The 15,642-nt window shown below is 38.5% G+C and overlaps 1 protein-coding gene across 1 annotated transcript in view; it reads left to right on the top strand.

Annotated features, from left to right (window-relative positions):
* Nucleotides 1-11,966: 11,966 nt before the first annotated feature.
* Nucleotides 11,967-15,642, top strand: part of LOC110440255 (gamma-aminobutyric acid type B receptor subunit 2-like) — a 52,356-nt gene continuing 48,680 nt past the window's right edge. The window contains exon 1 of the mRNA XM_021483205.1: nt 11,967-12,639. Within this exon, the coding sequence (XP_021338880.1) occupies nt 12,409-12,639 (231 nt within the window). The 5' untranslated portion in view covers nt 11,967-12,408. The remainder of the gene's footprint in view (nt 12,640-15,642) is intronic.

Here is a 15,642-nt window from a genome sequence, read left to right on the forward strand (position 1 = left end):
AGACAGTGATTGTGCTCCAGTTTCCTGTGGTAGCTATACACTATGGAGGAGACAGTGATTGTGCTCCAGTTTCCTGTGGTAGCTATACACTATGGAGGAGACAGTGATTGTGCTCCAGTTTCCTGTGGTAGCTATACACTATGGAGGACACAGTGATTGTGCTCCAGTTTCATGTGGTAGCTATACACTATGGAGGAGATAGTGATTGTGCTCCAGTTTTCTGTGGTAGCTATACACTATGGAAGAGACAGTGATTGTGCTCCAGTTTCCTGTGGTAGCTATACACTATGGAGGAGACAGTGATTGTGCTCCAGTTTCCTGTGATAGCTATACACTATGGAGGAGAGAGTGATTGTGCTCCAGTTTTCTGTGGTAGCTATACACTATGGAGGAGACAGTTATTGTGCTCCAGTTTCCTGTGATAGCTATACACTATGGAGGAGAGGGTGATTGTGCTCCAGTTTTCTGTTGTAGCTATACACTATGGAGGAGACAGAAATTGTGCTCCAGTTTCCTGTAGTAGCTATATACTATGGAGGAGACAGTGATTGTGCTCAAGTTTCCTGTGATAGCTATACACTATGGAGGAGACAGAAATTGTGCTCCAGTTTCCTGTGGTAGCTATTCACTATGGAGGAGACAGTGATTGTGCTACAGTTTCCTGTGGTAGCTATAATAATAATAATATACAGCATTTATATAGCGCCCTATATAATTTGTAAAATTACTCTAAGGCACTTCACAACATATGGATTATAGTAATGGTTATAATTGTGAAAACAAACACCAAACAAACAACATAGCTATACACTATGGAGGAGACAGTGATTGTGCTCCAGTTTCCTGTGGTAGCTATACACTATGGAGGAGACAGTGATTGTTCTCCAGTTTCCTGTGGTAGCTAAACACTATGGAGGAGACAGTGATTGTGCAACAGTCCTCTGTGGTACCTATACACTATGGAGGAGACAGTGATTGTTCTCCAGTTTCCTGTGGTAGCTAAACACTATGGAGGAGACAGTGATTGTGCAACAGTCCTCTGTGGTACCTATACACTATGGAGGAGACAGTGATTGTTCTCCAGTTTCCTGTGGTAGCTAAACACTATGGAGGAGACAGTGATTTTGCTCCAGTTTCCTGTGGTAGCTAAACACTATGGAGGAGACAGTGATTTTGCTCCAGTTTCCTGTGGTAGCTAAACACTATGGAGGAGACAGTTCTTGTGCAACAGTCCTCTGTGGTAGCTATACACTATGGAGGAGACAGAGATTGTGCTCCAGTTTCCTGTGGTAACTAAACACTATGGAGGAGACAGTTCTTGTGCAACAGTCCTCTGTGGTTGCTATACACTATGGAGGAGACAGTACTATGGAGGAGACAGTGATTGTGCAACAGTCCTCTGTGGTAGCTATACACTATGGAGGAGACAGTACTATGGAGGAGACAGTGATTGTGCAACAGTCCTCTGTGGTTGCTATACACTATGGAGGAGACAGTTCTTGTGCAACAGTCCTCTGTGGTTGCTATACACTATGGAGGAGACGGGGATTGTGCTCCAGTTTCCTGTAGTAGCTATACACTATGGAGGAGACAGAAATTGTGCTCCAGTTTCCTGTGGGAGCTAAACACTATGGAGGAGACAGTTCTTGTGCAACAGTCCTCTGTTGTAGCTATACACTATGGAGGAGACAGTGATTGTGCTCCAGTTTCCTGAGGTAGCTATACACTATGGAAGAGACGGTGATTGTGCTCCAGTTTCCTGTGGTAGCTACGTACTATAGAGGAGGCAAATATCATGTTGTACGGTTGTGTTAGCTATATATATGCACTATGGGGGAGGCAAATACCATACGTCAGTTATCTGTGGTAGCTAATAGCTATATAATATAGGGGATGCAAGTATCGCGCATACAGACCCATGTGGTAGATATACACAAAGACAGGAAAAGATCGTGCTACAGTCCCATGTACACATTTTACAAATGTTATTACATATTACACACAGTACAAAGTTTACGACAGTTCATACTGTCCTTATAAATCTTGGTGGTATTGAAGTAAAAAGGGGTGGAGTGGGGTCACAAATTCCATTTACACATACACTATGCAGTCTATAAAGCGTTCTTCATTAATAGGAACACAACAATTGATAAAACAATGAAAAGTGTTAACTTAAAGGATTAAAATAGATATTTTTCTTGAAGCTAGGAGACTTAAAATTACCAGCAAATTAATCTTCTTATATCAAGCTAATCATTTTATTGTAGTGGTGATGGCAAATGCCATTTTTATTTGTAAGTTAACTTGGTAAGTAAGAAAACAAATCAGGACCTGAAACTCACTTCAGCAACATGTGCCAACCACATATCATATGATATACAATAATAACCATTACTATCATAAAAGTATAGCATATAAAGGGCGTCCTGCACCTTTTAATTCACTACAGACAGAGAGGTATTTGAAATTGACAAGTTTGAGATTTGTTCAGAAGCCATTACTCACTATAAAACAAAAGGAAAGTGCGTAGTGAATATGCATTTTATGTAAGTGTACTCAAATGAGTAAAGTTGTAAATTTCAACCCAAAATATAGGTTAGAAAGGAAATTATTGAGAAAACAAAACAATTTTCATTTGAAAATTACCTAACAGCATTCCATGACCTATCCCTCTGCTTTTTTTAAGCGATCTGTAAATGACGATTGAATATCTGTAATTTTTTAATTTTTTTATATATGCGTGTTTAGTTTACACGTTAGATAACAGAAATGGGACTATTTTGGTTTAAAGCTCATTTTGAAAACAGCAAATTAAATTTTTGATTTACCCTACCCCTTTTGGTACCCCCAAAACTCACTTTCCAGCAAACTTTGACCTAAGTGTTTGTGCATTTAATACAATAGGACATCTTTAAACAAATTAAGGAGGGCAAAATCCGAATATACCGGGGCCCAAAATAGGCCTTATAGACGCTCATCCTTTACAAGTGTAGTGATCCCATTACACGTAGCTGTATCAAAGCAAATGTCTTGTCCCATATCCTGCCCATGCTAGATATATTGCCTATACAAGAACTTCAAATTAAATCCGGGACATTTTTTATGAAAATTGGTCATGTATGTATCACACAACTAGACTGCATAGACCCGATACAGCTTACTACATAATGTAGTTATAAGAATATTTTCTTCGGTCATTTATTACAATTCATATCAAAAAGAGACCGACAATAATGTTTTAAAGAAGATCAGCGAAAACCAATCTCCCTCTGTTTGACTATTCACAATTTGATAAACAATATTTGTCAGTATGTACATGATAATATTCTGAGCTGTTCTAGCTTGTCATTTTGATCTTGATCGGCTATATGTTTGACCTTGTAGAATGTGTCCCTTATCGATCGCGATAAATGACGTTGTCCTCGTGCGTGTAATGGTCTGCTCCTCCAGAAAATTGTTATAAAATTGCGTCGCTCCTCTCACGAACCAGCGCTGTTTTGATTTCGTTAATGAAAGATGTAGACGGTATATTGAGTGGTCATTCCTTCGTGACCTTTCCGTCTAGTGGTCCAATATATCTAGCGGAACATTGAAATATCAAGGTTTTGAATGGTTAGCAAACAGTAACAAGGATGAACTTAATCATAGATAGCAAATATGTCGAAGGTTTTACCGTTGAATTGTTCGAATGGTCCTGCCTTCTTCCCAACCTCAAACATTTCAGAGGTTATTCTGACCTACGTTCTTACGTTCTCAGTATCCCTGGAATATACGATAACAGAAACGAAGGCTCCCTGCTAGCCTTTTCCTTTGTTTCAAGTAAACAACGGTCCAATTGTTCGGGTGAAACCTGTCCTTTTAAGATAACAGCGGAGTGACACCCGACTTCAAATCCGGTTAATTTCACCGTTACGCTGCTGCATGATTCTTCTGATGTGCATGAAAGGAACAAACCAGTCTACGTGTATCAGCCACAAGGTGGCACGTACAGGGCGTTTGATTTCGACATGCCTTATTACATGGATGCAGAGGAAAAGAAGGCGTAACCCCTCGAGTTTCAAGGATACCATTTTCCTTACTTACAACAAAATAAAAGATATCTTCATTACAAAAATTCAAAAACGGTAAGTGAAGCCAATATGAAAAAAAAACCGAACAAGAAATCAAAACGAGAAACATAAACACAATATAGCGGTGGCATAATATTTAGTCATGAGTAAAGCCGGAGGTGAAACCGAAGATCCATGAAGAGTGAACGTTTCCCCAAACGCATGTTAAAAATAAGATATGTACTTTTATGAAATAAGATTTTTCTTAAAATTCATCATATATCAATTCGTCAGTATTTCATTGATAGGAGGAATGTTTTCGGGTTCCTGATACTTAAAACCCATATTTCGAACAAAATAAAACGAAACTAAGGTTCAAATACCAACAAAGGAAACATTTACACGCACGGAGACAATTGAAACGTACAATGAGAATGGTGTTCCGGAGGGGTAAGAATGTTTTGCTTTATCGACTACATTAATTGTTGTGTCAATCTAGATGAAATCCATGTCATACGAGCACCGGGATAGCCATAATGAACCACAGGGTACACTATTGGGCAGAATGGAACTAAGATGTGTAGCTAGGGGTTTTAGCTCCGTTTACACAAATGAGAACATCTAAAACAGTTTATGTCAATGCTTTGCATTTTATATAGAATGGCTGCTAAATAAATCTTAAGAAAACCAGCAAAGTTCAAATAATGACAATCTGGTGAACAGTTGTTTTTTTGATTGATTTGCAAGAAATGCTTAAGGAAATTTGAATTGATTCAATCGAAAACAGTTTAAGATGTAGTCAATATAAATGTGCCACATGTCACTTTCCAGTAATAATGTTTAAAATAAACTTACAATTTAGCCAACGAAAAGGTTACACACAGGTCCAGCACCAAGGCAAATTTCTAAAATTAGAATCTACCTAAATGGAACAGCAAGTGGATGCCTGGAAATTCAAGCAAATAGTTCCATTCTAGAGTTTCCGATAACTCTATGTATCGGCGCGAAATAGAAAACGAATATTAGTTACTACGTATTGAGGCCCAGTGTGTATTAGATTTCATACGGCAATCACCAATGGACACGAAAGGTTAATTATCCTATACAAGTCAATAATTTCCCGCGGGAATTCCACCTAGGCCCAGTAAAACGTCAAAACCAGTTACGAACGCCGTTATGGAGAATGTATCAATAACTTAATAAGAATTAATTATTCTCTACATTAGGATATTAGTATATATATATATGTATGGAGGGGCGATGGTGTAATTATCGGAGCTGAGGATATTTCTTGGCTAGGCGATATGGTGTCACAGATCGTAAGTTCGGCGCTCGACAAAATCAAAAATTGTTTTCCCTCGTCAGTGTTGTTTTACGTTGCATAACCAGTTATAAAAACAAAGCATCACATACGCTGGTGTATGTTGATATAGTGATTTAAAAAAAGAACCACTTGTCGTTAGTCTACTGTGTCTACACGAGTATAGGCAATAAGGGCACTAAATAAAATCAAAAAAGAATATCGTTGGCTGTGTATTACTGAAATCGATATATAATCGGAGAAGCAGTAACGACAATGCATAAAAAAATGTGAATCTTTGTAAACGGAACACCTTTTACTAACTCTTGTCCTCAAGATTCAGATTTCCAGTTAACGTGGTGTATGTGTGTTTCCTCAAACTACCCAAGTTTTTGTGTAGTAAATAGTAGTCGTATGGAACTATTGGAAGGCTGGTATGGCTATGTTTAAGGAGCTTTAATATCGCAAATACATTGTATTTAAGTTTTGTTAATGGCTAGCATGTGAGCCAAATGCTTACATTTCTATTTCGAGCCCGTCTTAATAAAATGATTGTGCGCAAAATGTTAATGCCTCAAGTGTGAGCCCAACGATGACACCTAGAGAGTGAGCTCAATGTTGTCACCTCGAGAGTGAGCTCAATGTTGTCACCTGGAGAGTGAGCCCAACAATGACACCTGGAGAGTGAGCCCAACGATGACACCTGGAGAGTGAGCTCAATGTTGTCACATGGAAAGTGAGCTCAGTGTTGTCACTTGGAGAGTGAGCTCGATGTTGTCACCTTGAGAGTGAGCTCAATGTTGACACCTCGAGAGTGAGCCCAACGATGACACCTGGAGAGTGAGCTCAATGTTGTCACATGGAAAGTGAGCTCAGTGTTGTCACTTGGAGAGTGAGCTCGATGTTGTCACCTTGAGAGTGAGCCCAACGATGACACCTGGAGAGTGAGATGAATGTTGTCACCTGGAGAGTGAGTTGAATGTTGTCACCTGAAGAGTGAGCTCAATGTTGACACCTGGAGAGTGAGCCCAATGTTGTCATCTGGAGAGTGAGCTCAGTGTTGTCACCTGGAGAGTGAGCTCAATGTTTTCACCTGGAGAGTGAGCTCAATGTTGTCACCATGATGTTGTCATGATGGGGAGTTCAGCTAGTCTGAGACAGAAAGATCTCGTACAAATCGCAAATCACGATCACCGTCTATTCTTCGTGCGATTACAATGTTTGGTTTGATTACTGGCAAATCAAGCCTTCATCATACGGTTGCGTACGTTAGACTGGCGTTGTTCATGTGTCGGCACTAATCATCAACGTTTGATTGACGAAAATTGTGTCATGCTACCAAACTATAACTCAGTTCAACGAAGGAAATATTTGAAAGCAGTGCTACCACAACATTATGTATGTACAGTATAGGTTCAGCACATTTCGGCTTCTGTATCGGTTTGGTGAAAAATTACTGTATACCGGATCTGACTCAAATTGATGTCCTTTACCTTCCTTCTAAGTGACAGCTCTATATCTTACGTGGGTTGATCTAATGATAATATATTACCCTTCACCATCCTCACTGTGTGATCGATAACAACGATAGCTACAGCACAAGCAGCGGCAAGATTAAGTACCACCTATACCATCCCAATCATCCATTTACATACATGTATATCAAAACCAATTAGAAAAACTGGTCAAAGACATGTTCCTGTATCCAAATGGGAATATATTTGTGTCAGTCTTTATATCGTACAAAAACGAATCCTTAAATTGTATTCAAATAAGCAAAACAGTACATGTAAAAAAATGTCATTATTTGCATTTTTGCTTTTTGTATCATTATTCCCATACATGGAAAAACAATCCGCCTCAGGAGTATAGACAGAATGTCTCTAGGTGTCAGTAAAGCTTACTTTGCTTTTTATAAATCGACCCTCTTAATTTTAACAAGGGTGATTTCCTACTTATAATAGTAGTATTTCCAGTAAGTATTTTCACTTTACATCACATAGTTGTCAATAAGAATGTGTACGCTCCAAATGTAGCAAAGCAATAATGTTGATCAGCTGATGTGCAATCTTAAAAAAATGCATTGATTGTACTGATTTTATGAACGGTATATGTATATTTTAAAGTTTCTTAAAATTCCTCATTCTAGCTAGATAAAGCACTGTATCATTTGTCATTTGTCATATGCATATATGAGTATTTATGCATGCTGCAGTGTTATGCAGGGAAAGGGTTGGGAACGGCCCGTTGTATCACATGATTTAGCGGTCACGTGGTACATGGGATTGAGGATGTATACTTCCGGTTAGTATTAAATCAGTAGCCAGCAAGCCTTCTTCATTGGAGTACATATATGAAATTGGTGGTTTAGGACAGAAATGTGTAAAATTTCACATCTTTTATGAAAGAGATATTGACTGACTAATACGCTGTCGTCAGACAAGGCCAGGAACCACACACCAGCGTTTTAGAACATTGTTGTCACTGTAAGATTGTCGGTGTTTACCGAAAGGAAAAAATACCTTCTTCTGTCATCTGACATGCGTATATATATAATCCAGATCGAAACTGGGAAGACCAGCAGAATCTCGGTAACGACCTATTCGTAGAAACCGTGCGACTTTATAACAATTAATGCCTATTAAAGAAAATCGTTTGTTAACTACGGGGTTCGACGATTTATAACTATGAGGTCGATGGAGCTGATAATAGTTTGTGTGGAAAATTGGTTCTAATGTAGACAAGGAAATCCAATGAGCAATCCCGTTGACAAGGATCCAAGAGGAAAATTGGTTCTGGAGTATTGCTCGACATTTAATAGCCTATGGTCAATGCCATACATATAGATAGGACGATATAGTGATACACTAGTGATAGGACGCCAGTAATAGTTTCGAATCAGATCCGAATCTCTATCATTTAAGGTGGGCCCACACTTTTGGAGTAAAATAACATGTCTTGTTCTACTAATAAGTCTTTTTTTTCTTGCATTTTTGACATAGATTCGATATCAGGAAAGAAAAAAAAATGGCATAAGGACTTACTTTTCAGATGTTTGTGCTGTAAGGTAGCCACTTTTTTTGAAAATTAAGTCAAACCATGTTTTCTTAAATATTTAAAAAATAAATATAGATACCACCAAGTTGAATGTCTTTCAAACTTCCCCTGAGGTACTATCAAAAGCAAAAATTAAAGAATATAATCATATTTGTTCTATTTATGCATTTTCCGGGCAATCCGCCTTAACAAGCTTATACATATATTTTGATTAAAATCATTTCCACTCGTACATAAGGGCTTGAAGTACATTGTGGGTGTTAACGACATACGGGTAGAGTCATTACAGGTAGTGTAGTATATCCAGCTGCATAATGAACATTCTAAGGCATCGTCAACATGTCAATGTCACTTTGTAATCAGGTAACATACATGTACCATCTTTGTACGGCTTTGCTATACAATGATTTGGCAGACACTTCCATTGAGTGATGCTTATTTCTATTTTTACTCATAGTTCTAGGAAAGAAATGTCGACCAATGGGATTTGAATCAATGTCTTGGTATGAAAACTTCCTATTTCACACCGCGATGGTGTAATGGTCAGCGTTGCGGATATTACTTGAAGGCAATTTGGTTGTTGGTGTTGTTGTTGTTGTTGTTGTTGTTGTTGGTGGTGGTGGTGGTGGTGGTGGTGTTGTTGTTGTTCTGGATTGCATGTCCTATCAACAGCTTAGGGCATTTAAGGATGTTTGCTGTGTATGCGTGCATGTGTTTCATTTCAAATCAATTTTATTGTATTCAAAAAGATACAATTGGATTAGGCACAGGCATTGCCTATAAAAGCCCTTTCCAGAGAAAATACGTGCATGTGTGATGTACGTAGGGTATGTTGGAGCGTTTGCCTCCTTGTAATAGCATGGATCGTATGCCCACTTTTTAGTGACCATGCCGAAGGCACCCAGCACAGCATTCCGCCCGGTCACATTATTCTGACAACGGTAATTTGGTTTGGTTTTATTTTGTTTGACGTCCTATTTTTAAAACAGCTAAGGTCATTTAAGGACGTGCTTCCATGTGTGTTGTGTATGCGTACATGTGTGTTGGAGGCAGAGTATGTTGGTGTGCTTGCCTCCTTGTTATAGCGCAAATCTGATGGGAACATTATAGTGCTATCTCACTGAAATACCATGCCGAAGGCACCGAGCACAACATTCCGCCCGGTTATATTACACAGGCAATGGGTGAACCGATTGTTGCCATTAACCTAAATGATTATTTTGACGAGTACATTGTACAAGCATTACTGATATTTGTGCGCTACAAATAACTGTACTTTTTATCATTAGAAACATAAGTTTTAAAAATCAAACGTGTTATAATATTGAATTCACTTATCAAAGAAACACAGACAAAATTGCATTGGTTTATTTGTTTTCGCGTTCATATCCAATATTCTCCCCGTTTCTATGACATGTGTCCATTTCACCAAACACGATTTAAACTATCAACTCAAGAGTCCTATTACAGCTTTTGTGAACAGTAAACAGTAAAACCTCGTTATACTGCGATGAGCGAGGTGGCAAATGGAAGGAGGGGCGTTATCTCGAGGTTTTATTTTACATGTCTTTTTTCATTACCTTCAGCTATCCAGCTAATCACGTATTTTAATCTCACTACTTAAAATAGTGATTTGCGTCAGACAAATTTATTTATTGAACAGGAATCATATCGTATATCGATAAAGCATTCATTAGGCGTACATGTGTATGTTTTAGATATATTGATTAAATAAGCTGCATACAGTAATTGTGAACGTTGAAGAGGTGAAAACAAAACCTAAAAGAGGATTTTTTTTAAATTGATGAAAAATGTTTGGCTGGTTGCTGGTACGCCGGTGTCGGATATCAATACATTAGATGTATTACAACACAATCAATGAACTGGTTCGCGTGATGTTGCGAGATTTAAGATAATATCTTTATATTAAAATCGGAAATAGGATCAACGCGGTGACGAAACACGATACTACAACCAACAGGGAACTAACTCAATACAATCGCTCTGTTTGTATTCCGGATAAAACACGAATTTGATTTTTTGAGTTATCTGGAGTGGGATTAAAAGCTGTGGCAGGCCTATGGTTGACCAAGACCAGTTTCATCAAGCTTCAACCAAACAGCTGACGTTATGGTAAATGTTTCTATAATTCAATCTATTTTTGTACATATATATGTTCCCTTGTGTCCTTAATAAAGAAATTCGTTGTATATATGTATGACAAATAATATATTAATTTTTAAGCTCTAATAAGTGAGAAAATATCCTCGCCCCAACTGTTACCTTAACTCTCATTAAGCTTATAAAGCTCTATTGAACCTGATTCCAGAGGGATGCGGTTTGATAAAAAAGTTATTAGCAATGATGTTGCATTGCTGTGATTGTTGACGTATTGCCCGTGGTGCCTCGTTTAGATATTACACGCACGAGTGTTACACATCGGTATGAATACATTGTACAAGAGCCGGGACAATACAACGCCACTAACATCAGGAGCAAAGCTCGTCCGGATATCTCTGTGATTTGTTGCACCGACACAAAGTGACGACTTGTACATAGGACATTTAGCGAGAGGCTTCACTCCGATCAGAAGGCTTTCGCTATATAGTGGAAGTCCACACAACAGCCGCAGTGTTAGGAAAATAGCTCGACGCATCTTGGTAATTTATTTCTCTGACAGTTTTTTGGATTTATTGTCAGCGACTGCTAGCAGTGTAAGCCAGTGACGCACATTGATGGGAAGTTTCGTTGAGGCGTTCTATACGGTAAACACTGATGATACTTACGATCCGTTAATAGATCTGTTGGACACGGGTCTTCAGCGCTAAGTGGAATCTGTCTTCTCTCTATTCATATGTGATGGATCCGGTGAGAGATTTGACGGATAACGCACGAGATTAACGGACTCTATACTGTCACAACATTGTCAAAATAACTACTCGTTCTCCCGATAATTTTTGTATATAAAATGACACATTTTGAAAACATGAATCAAGATAGAGATAAACGATGCTAAAAGTCAGAAGATAATTTGTGTCGTTTCTATAAAAAGAAATAACATGTTAGTCAATAGGTGTTGAACAAATTTGTATTTAAGTACTACTGTAATACATTTTAGAACAAATTGTAGCCATTTGTGACGTTGTACAAACGAAGCGATTTTCTATTCTTCACGAAGATTTTAATATATTAATTACAGCAAGGTTCATTTTGTGACGTTGTAAAAATGTAACAATATTCTATTCTTCATGAAGATTTTAATATATTAATAATAGCAAGGTTCATTACTACTGCTGTGCCATATTGATAACATTTTAATTGCTGACAATACAGACAATGACTTTTAGCTGATCGATGCGCTACTTTTAAATGTTTCTTTCTTTTCAGGAATTATTTGCAGTGCAGCGCAATTTGACCATCTGTAATTGCTCCCGTCAGTACCTCAAGGAGAGCAGACAACATCGCGAGTATGTGATTCTTGAAGTGCATCTTTTGATAAATCAACAGATTTGCAATAACTTAAAACAATCTTTCAGGAAACTTCTCGATTCCATTTGGAATACAAGTGACAACATGTGATCGTGATCCTTTAGTGTTAATCATTAGCAGTACGAAACTGCGCTCGGCATTTGCATCGCGTCACACAGCACGGCATAGTGGTGTCTACCGCACGGAGATCTGCCTGATCTTAAAAATAGGACCGATCAAGTCTGCCTTTTCCATTACAAAGCTTTTGATTCTGTGAAGAATGCCCTTGAACGTTTTTTAGCCATTAAAGTGTCTTGTTAGCAGCCGGGAGTGACGTAACTGTCGAGTGCACGACGTCAGTCTACATGAAATACTGCAGTATTCGGTGAAGCAGTGAAGGATTTACAAGGGCGTTTGAAGGATAGCTTTTTGACTTTACAACAATCTTATAAAACAAAATCTGACGAAAACAATTGTATTTGCCTGCAGCATAAAATCTAGGGTACATTGGATAATATATACAAAGTGTTAATCATGTTTATACACTTTGTTCTAAGTGGAATTTTGACGACATCGATTTATTCTGAGAGTTTAGCTCAAAATGAAATTGTAATTGCTGGTTTGTTTCCGACTTCTCGTGATATTCCGGCCGGAGCTATTGGACGTGGTGTGCGTCCGGCTGTACAGCTAGCACTCGATATGGTCAATAATGACACGACTATTCTTAAGGATTACGTCCTTCGGATGACGTCAAAAGATACCGAGGTAAGTTCAAACAACACAAAAATAAAGAAAAATAAATCTGGTTTTTAAGTCCAATTCTTTTGTGTCTACAGACTTTTATTTATCTTTATTGGTCAATTTCATTGTCTCTGGTCACGAAAAAATTAATATCATATCAGTCTGGCCTAAATTTGGCTTTAGTTTTCAATTTCTGTGAAGAGTGAAGAATTCCATGCATACTTAATTCGTTCTGGAATTGAATAAATACTGTTTTCTCACAACCAATATATGTTTCTCCACTCCCGGCTCATTTGATAAACTTTGCAAGGAGTTGATACACATTTGGGTTACTCGCCAGTGAGTAAGACCTTAAATGTAATTTCATCTGTCAATGCTTTAATTATGACGTCACATAATAATGCTTCAAGTTTTCATTTTCAATTGTGACGTCAAAACTATATCATGGGCGGGAAAAAAAGGTCCCTAAACTCGTGATGAGTGGAGATCATGTTTATCTTCTCTCATTATCTAATTTTCAAGTGTCTTGTAACTCGGCTTTAAGTCTCTTCAAATGTTTTCCCAAATCATGACAAAATAAGATTTTATTATTGAATCATAACTGGAACAGGAAATTGGCATTGAGCACTAAATCCGTGTTTGAGCATGAGAACGGTTTCATGAATACGCTAAATGATACAATCACGACCTATACGCGATAAAAGTACGATTCGTACACGATACAAGTACAATCTCTACACAATTCGAGAACAGCTAATACACGCTAGAATTTCACTCATTGCACGATGCAAACAAGATTCCTACACGATAACAGTGCGATCTCTACACAGTACGGGAAATGTCCCTACATGATACATGTATGATCCTTATGAAATACGTCTGCGACTTACATTAACAATCCTTTAGTATACACTGAATCATTTACATTTTAAAGCATCTATTGAATGGTAATGTACTGGTAATCTTTGTATACAATTCACACATTATACATTATGCAGGAGAGCAGATGTGGTGCATTCAAGATACACGAAGTTTGCACACTATGATCGAGATCATGCACGTTGAGAGCAGATGTGGTGCATTCAAGATACACGAAGTTTGCACGTTATGCACGAGATCATGCACGGTGTACCTACACGGTACAGCAACAAGATGGTTGATTAAGGAGCAATGCCTTTCTTTGTCGTTTCCGTTAATCTTTGAAAAAAAATCACACGTCTGTGCATTATGCCGATGAGCCTATGCGGTGAATACGCAGATACACGACGTTTGCACACTATGATCGAGATCATGCACGTAGTCCTACACGGTACAGCAACAAGATGGTTAATGCCCTTTTTGTCGTTTCCGTTAATAGTCTTCATAACAAATTCACACGTCTGTGCATTATGCAGGAGAGAAGACACGACGTGTGCACGCTATGAACGATATGATGCACGTTGTACCTACACGGTACTGCAACAAGGTAGTTGACTAAGGAGCAATGCCTTTCTTTGTCGTGCATCAGCAATTAAAGCCAGATCTAAAAGCGGCGACATTTCCTATAGATTTGGCCGTCTCTTTTTACGCCTTTACAGAATGTTTCATTTCTCTTTATTGTGATGACGGCCGTAAGCCAGACATGTACAACAAAGATCTAGTCTTGTTGTTGGAAGATATTGACAACTTGGGACCAAGTTTGTTCGGTGTGGTTCCGCCAGACCATTCTAACCTGACATTAAGGTCATGCTAAACCTTAGCTTACAAGAGACTGCGCTGACTTCATGTCATCCCTATACAGAGATTGTAGCTTGGTATTCTGACAATTCCTGTTGCCCTAGAGTATTTTTTGACGGTATCCATTTCAGTATGTAGAAATCGATCTTGTGCGTGGTTTAGTCGCATAAAACGGTCATTATGGCATGTTCTCGAGTTCCTGGAATATGGTAGTGACATTGATATATACGTTTTAAAAGGATTCCGTGTTACTTCAACTTTCAATTAACGAACCAATTTGAGAACGAACCAAATTTTACTAGATTTATGAATTCTATGAGTTTCCTAGTGTTCTTGTTACAGGGTACACGTTAGATATTTTAATATTATTTTGCTTTTTAACGTGAAACTATTACTAACGTATATGCGCATATGGATAAGTTTATTTTCATTTTTAAAAATATTGGGAAACAATTTGTAGAAATACTTGCACTCATACTCCAAAGTTAAACAAATGATAAATGGCCATCATTTCATTTTTAACATAACATTTGTTATTGTATTTTTATCGTGGAATGCAGATTTCCTGTAATAAAACATGTTTGGCTTGAAGTTCATTCAATCGAATAGACTGCCTTGATTTCTGCATCGATCGGAAACCCTGTCATTAGGTAATGTTGATGACATCGCAGGAAGCTTGCTGATCAACAAATTTGCATATCACACTCACATATGCACTGTCGACAACGTCAAGTGTCGGGCTGTAGTTGTTTAAGCAATGAATTATTGTTCAAGTGGTGTCGTGGTCCTATAACATGTCTTGCTATTCCTAACATAAGTAACTCGTGCAGGTTCGGGGAAGGAATAGGCCTGCTGCATCCCACTGCATAATCGTAGAGGCGACTTATGTGGGGCCACCTGCAGAATCAAGGTTTTCTTCTGTGTCTTCTACCAAGGGGACATGCCAGAGACAAAATTGATCTGCTGTCCCATTGAAACACTTGAGATCCTTTTCGTTTGCTGTATTTCCTGTCTTCTTTTTCTTAACAGCGCTGTCTTCCTAGGTACACGTCCTTGTATGACCCAGACTGTTGTGTCTCCCTACAATGTAGGTACACGTACGTCCTCGTATGACCCTGGCTGTTGCGTCTCCCTAAGCACACGTCCTCGTATGACCCTGACTGTTGTGTCTCCCTAGGCACACGTCCTCGTATGACCCTGGCTGTTGTGTCGCCCTAGGTACACGTCCTTGTATGACCCTGGCTGTTGTGTCTCCCTAAGCACACGTCCTCGTATGACCCTGACTGTTGTGTCTCCCTAGGCACACGTCCT

The sequence above is a fragment of the Mizuhopecten yessoensis genome, unplaced genomic scaffold (assembly GCF_002113885.1).
Source record: "Mizuhopecten yessoensis strain PY_sf001 unplaced genomic scaffold, ASM211388v2 scaffold11177, whole genome shotgun sequence".
NCBI classification, from domain to species: Eukaryota; Metazoa; Mollusca; class Bivalvia; order Pectinida; family Pectinidae; genus Mizuhopecten; species Mizuhopecten yessoensis.